Raw genomic sequence first — 5803 nt, 5'->3', positions numbered from 1 at the left:
GGGCTGTGAACCTTAAGGTCTGTGGTTTGAAACTACCAGCTGCTCCGCAGGAGAAAGATGAGGCTTTCTACTCCTGTAAGGATTTACACCCTCGGAAACCCTGTACAGGGTCGCTATGGGTCGGAACCGACTCGACAGCACATAACAACAACAAGCAACAACAACAACTTAAAAAAAATCTATGAACTCATTCAGAATTTTCTGTTTAAAAAGTTTAGTTTTGATTTCTGGCAATATGGCAAATGAGGCAGACAGGCTACACAGACCCTCTACAACAAATACAAGAGAACAAATAAAACAGACACAGATTTTAATTGTGGAACTCTGAGCTTTAGAGGAAGAGATAGAGAAGTGAATTGAACACTGACTAGGAGAAGAAGTTGAACAGGTGCAGCAAAAAAGGAGCCAACGTATCAACTCTACACTGTCCTGATTTGGCACATCCATCTTGAACTTTTTCAAGCAGCATTGTATCTAAACAGTAGCTTGAGAGTGCGAACACATACCAACGGCTAGCGACAAAAAAAGATGTGAGTCTCTCGTGTTCCCCACCCTCCTTTGATGGCCATCTCCCACCATCACCACTCAGCAAAGTCCCTGCTCTGCCAGATAACAGAGCTGCATCTCTGTGAATGACACCATTGTGAGCTGAGCAGAAGATGCACCATCCCAGAGCCTGAAGGAGGGTGAACTCAGTTTTCTCAGACCTGCAGAATTTGTAGAGCCAGTCCCGGATGAGCAAGAACTCTTATTATCAGCTGTATTGAACCCAGCTACCCTCTGGGTCTGAAGAGTTCTTTCTGGGAACAAAAACTTTCACCTCAACAATCATTATGGGACCTGCACAGCTACTTCCAGTTTGGGTGACTTAACAGAGACAGCACCAAATTTTAAAGGAACTCCACATAGGGCCAGAAACCAACCTCTCATCATGCCCTCTTCTACTTGTGGGCAACATGAATGTCCCCCCACAGTGGGCAACTGGAGCCCCCGACAATTTTCTCCTTTGCCTATTTTTTTCCTTTCCTTTTTAGAAACTTTTTTCTCTTTCCTGTTTTTCCATTCCTTTGTTTTCATTTCTTTCTCCATGTACCCTTTTTCTTCTTTCCTTCTTTTTCACTTTTCCTCCTTTTTTCTCTTTCATTTTTTAAATTACTATTCTCTTTTCTTTCCTTTCCCTAATTTTGTATAATGTTTTACTTTCTTTTTACACACTCTCATATTTTTTCTTCCCATTTTATTTTTATTTCTCCTTTTTTTATTCCTAGTTATTATATTCTTTTATCTTGCTGCCTAGTTTTTTCCTTTATTGCTTTATTTTTTGGATTTTTTTTTTCTTGTATGTGTGTGTGGCATCTTCTTACTCCACCAAACTGGAGATAGCAACTCTGCCCATACCGCCAAGTCACAGCATACACTCTGCAGCCCTACCTACTGGGAAAGAATCTCTATCAAATCCTATACCTCCTGATCAATGATAGGCTACAATGAACACCAGCCAAACCCACCTTGAACTGAGCTTCATGATTAGTGAATGGAGACCTGTGCACATGCTTCCATGCTCTTATAACAACCACTAGGAGACAGGTGTTGAGTACCTAAGAACAGAACATTGTATGTTGTTTTTAAGTGCCGTCAAGTCTGTTCCAACCCATATATAAGGTTTCCAAGGAGCACCTGGTGAGCTTGAACCACCAACCTTGTAGTTCAAATGGTTTTGCAGTCTGGTGCGTTAACTCATAGTGCCACAGCAGGACTCCCAATAATCAATTAAATACAAATACACCAAGGTTTGAAGGCTTGCTGATCAGAACTTGACTAGAGGAAGATAAAGAAATTTGATAAAGGAAGCAAGTATAAATTGCTACAATTTGATGAATTTGACCTATGCTTTTGGATGTAGTAGCCAAAATACCAACAGAGAGGATCAAACCTATACCCTCTGTACACAGACACAAGATGGATGGCTTATAACTTTTCAATAGGAAGTTTTGTTTCAGAGCATGCGGGGGAAGATAGAATCCCCACTGATTAGTTTTCATCTTGTCTAAATGGGTCTGGTGAAAGGAAATGGAGATAGAATTCATTTGACTCAATGTTGTTGTTGTGAAGTGCCACTGAGTTGGTTCTGACCCATAGTGACCCTGTAAAGGGTTTCTGAGGAGCAGCTGGTGAGCTTGAACTGTCAACCTTGTGATTCAAACAGCTTTGCACTCTGGCACATTAATCCATAGTGCCACACCAGTACTTCATTTGATTCAATAGTGAGTAATTATTATCATGACTAATTGTGATTGTCACAACTGTAAAGATAGAAGTTGTGTACCCAAAAGGGAGGAGTGGTTAATCTTACATTCCAGGAACAGAAGAATTTAGGACCATCAAGAGAAAAGAGCATGAACAGAACATTGTACTTTAACCAGAGAAGCAGCAACACCAGAGATGGAGGCAGAGGTGATGGCATGGAGAAATAGAGCAACTGAAGACAAAACTCATGGAAAGGAAAAGGCTGCGTGCTGTCCACCAGGAGGCTGGCTTCCATCATTAAATAAAGGTCCCAAAGGCTTTGTTTCATTCACGTCATTATGGTCAAGTCTACTTTGAGGAGGCAGTTCTTCCCCAGCTGTATTTTTAGTGTCTTCCAATCTGAGGGGCTCATCTCCTGAAACTTTATCTGACAGTGTTGTTGTTGTTGTTGTTAGGTGCCATTGAGTCAGTACCGACTCATAGCAACCCTATGCACAACAGAACAAAACACTGCCATTCCTGGGCCAACCTCACAATTGTTGCCACGCCTGTGAGCCCATTGATACAACCATTATGCCATGGATCCATATAGAAGGATCTTCATCAGTAAGTATTTGAAGTCCTCTTCACTTCCAGCAATCAAGGTTATATCATCTGCATATCACAGGTTGTTAATGAGTCTTCCTCCAATCCTGATGTCACATTTTTCTTCATATAACCCAACTTCTTGGATTATTTGTTCAGTATACAGATTGAATAAGTATGGTAAATGAATACAACCTTGTCACACACCTTTCTTTATTTTAAACCATTCAGTGTTCCTATGTTCTATTTGAACAACTGCCTCTTGGTTCAAGTACAGATTCCTCATGAGCACAATTAGGTGCTCAGGAATAGTCATACTTCACTCTTCCCCAGTCGCATTTTAAATGCCTTCCAACCTGAAGGGCTCATTTTTTGGCACTATATCTGACAGTGTTTCTCTGTTGTTCATAAGGTTTCCAGAGACTAAATATTTGGAAGTAGTTCATCACTCCTACTTCCTAGTCTGTTTTTGTCTGGAAGCTCATCTGAAACCTGTCCGTAATGGATGACCCTGCTGGTATTTAAAATACCCGTGGCATAGCTTCCAGAATCACAGCAGATCACAAGCCGCCACAGTATGACAAACTGACAGACGATTGGTGGTTTTTTTTTTTTTTTTTACGTTAAGTTATAACAAAAAATTCTATACCTTGAAATCACTAAAGAAAAAAAGCTAGTGTGTATATGCAGTTAGCCCCCAACTTATGACAGGCTTGAATTCTGAACTTTCCATTGCAAGTTGGTTCATGTCCCTTTTCATTTTCATTATTATTGCCTTTTATTATAAGCATCTTAAATATTCTGATCTTTAAACATGTACAGGTGAACTTCTAAGAATGATAAAATAATAAAATTATGTGCTTCTGCACTGTAGTCAGTACGTTAATAACAATAAGATAAAAAAGTAAATAAAAACAAAAACAGTAAATGTGGATTGTTGTAACTGAAACACAGTCTGACACATACCACATTATAGATGAACCATGAAATAATTATACTGAGTGAAATTAATCAATCAGAAAAGGGCAAATGTGTTATGATTTCACTAATATGAAATACCTATAGTGGGCCGAAGGTTCACAGTGGCTCTGTAGGGTAAGCACTGGACTGCGAACCACAAAGTTGTCAGCTGGAACCCATCAGTCCTACTGCAAGATTAAGATGAGGCTTTCTGCTCCTTCCAAGATTTACAGCTTTGGAAACTATATACAGGGGTTCTATCAGTTGGCAGTAACTGGACGGCACTTTACAACAAAATAGATAAATATACAGATTAGAGTTTAATAGTTGCTGCCAATCGCAGGAGAGATGGGGTATGAGGGAAATGGTTGTGTCAGCAGCATTTAATCTTTGTGGGAATGGAAAAGTTTTTGCAAGGAAAACTGATAATGATTGCACAAGATGATTGATTTAATTGGTTTTATTGATTGTGAAAAATGTTGAATTAGCAAATATTGTGTTCTCTATAGTATTACAATAACAAAAATAAAATAAATAAAGGAATTAATTCATTTTTAACAGTGTAAGGATGTTTTCTACATGGTAAACTCTCAGTACAAGAGAAGAAATAACACAAAACTAAACCAAACTCATGACCACCAAGTCAATTCCAACTTACAGTCATCCAATGTAGGGTTTCTGTGTCCTGGTGCAGCACTGTGGGTTAATGCGCTGGACTACAAGATGGGATTGAACTGCAAGGTCAGGGGTTCAAGCTCACGAGCCTCTCCTTGGAAACCCTATAGAGGGTTGCTATGAGTTGGAATTGATTCAATGGCACTTAACACCAACATTCTTGGGAGTGCTGGTGTGGCTTTGTGGGTTAATGCACTGGACTGCAAATTTGAACTGCAAGTTTGGTGGTTCAAGTATACCAGCTGCTACTTGGAAACTCTATACAGGGTTGCTATGGGCCGGAACCAACTTGATAGCACTTAAAAACAACAACAACATTTTCTGGAGCAGAAAGCCTCATTTTTCTCTTGCTGAGTGACTGGTGGGTTTGACTGCCAACTTTGTGGTTAACAGTCCATTGCTTACCCTACAGCTCTACAAGACTCTGAGAAGCAATAATAAAAGTAATTTCATGAACTTTCTTTGCTCCTATTTCACTGCCCTGTTGTTGTTAAGTGCCAGCAAGTCTATTCCGACCCATAACAGCCCTGTATAGGGTGTCCAAAGATCAGCTGGTGAGCTTGAACCACTGACCTTGCAGTTCAAATGATTTTACAGTCTGACACATTAGCTCACAGCGTCACACCAGGCCTCCCACTGTCCTGTAGTAATGTCCTAATTTTTGCTTCCTTCTTCAGTAACTATTTCAGATCCTCTGTTTCCCTTGTACAATAATTGGATGTCAGATATGGCAGAGATGATGGGTATCCTGATGGCATTTTTTACCTTGCTAATCATCGGTTTATATTGGACACTCAAAGGTAAGTGGGGCAGGCAAGGTCATAACAGTGAGCTTATCTTTCCTTCAGGACAGATTTGCTGTTCATTCTCCAGTAGATCCCCTTTTTAGATTGGTTATTAGACCAAGATTTAACTTATTTCAAGATAGAATACAAGGAGGTCCAACCTATGTGAGCTTAAGTTGTTCACGAATGTACTAATGTTATGTTGTAGGTGGTCCATCTCTGAGCAAGTTTTATACCTATATCAAGTGTGCAATTAAAGTGTAGCCAGAGTTTCTCTTGCCCTGTCTGTCAGTTAATAACACACAGAATCATAGCTGTGATTCTCATATGTATCATGCTCCTCCTGAAATGTGTGGTTCTTTTTTCTGTTAACATTGCTATTCTTAATTCCCCCAAATTAAAGAAATACAGTTGATTCTCCAAGCAATTTTGTGACATTGATTTCTACAGAGATTCATTTATCCTATTTTGTTTGTTATTTCTTTCCTTCATTGAAAATTACTAAGATTTGATCCTACTTGGACATTCTTTAGCTCTGTTCACCCTGAATC

The 5803-nt window shown here is 39.5% G+C and overlaps 1 protein-coding gene across 1 annotated transcript in view; it reads left to right on the top strand.

The window, feature by feature from the left end:
• Window positions 1–5516, top strand: part of LOC102827972 (selection and upkeep of intraepithelial T-cells protein 1-like) — a 33768-nt gene extending 28252 nt beyond the window's left edge. The window contains exons 4-5 of the mRNA XM_006839858.1: window positions 5145–5267; window positions 5461–5516. Coding sequence (XP_006839921.1) covers window positions 5145–5267; window positions 5461–5516 — 179 coding nt within the window. The remainder of the gene's footprint in view (window positions 1–5144; window positions 5268–5460) is intronic.
• The last annotated feature ends 287 nt before the right edge of the window (window positions 5517–5803 follow it).

Source organism: Chrysochloris asiatica, unplaced genomic scaffold (genome assembly GCF_000296735.1).
Source record: "Chrysochloris asiatica unplaced genomic scaffold, ChrAsi1.0 scaffold00026, whole genome shotgun sequence".
Taxonomy (NCBI): domain Eukaryota; kingdom Metazoa; phylum Chordata; class Mammalia; order Afrosoricida; family Chrysochloridae; genus Chrysochloris; species Chrysochloris asiatica.
This window is presented reverse-complemented; position numbering and strand designations above follow the sequence as displayed.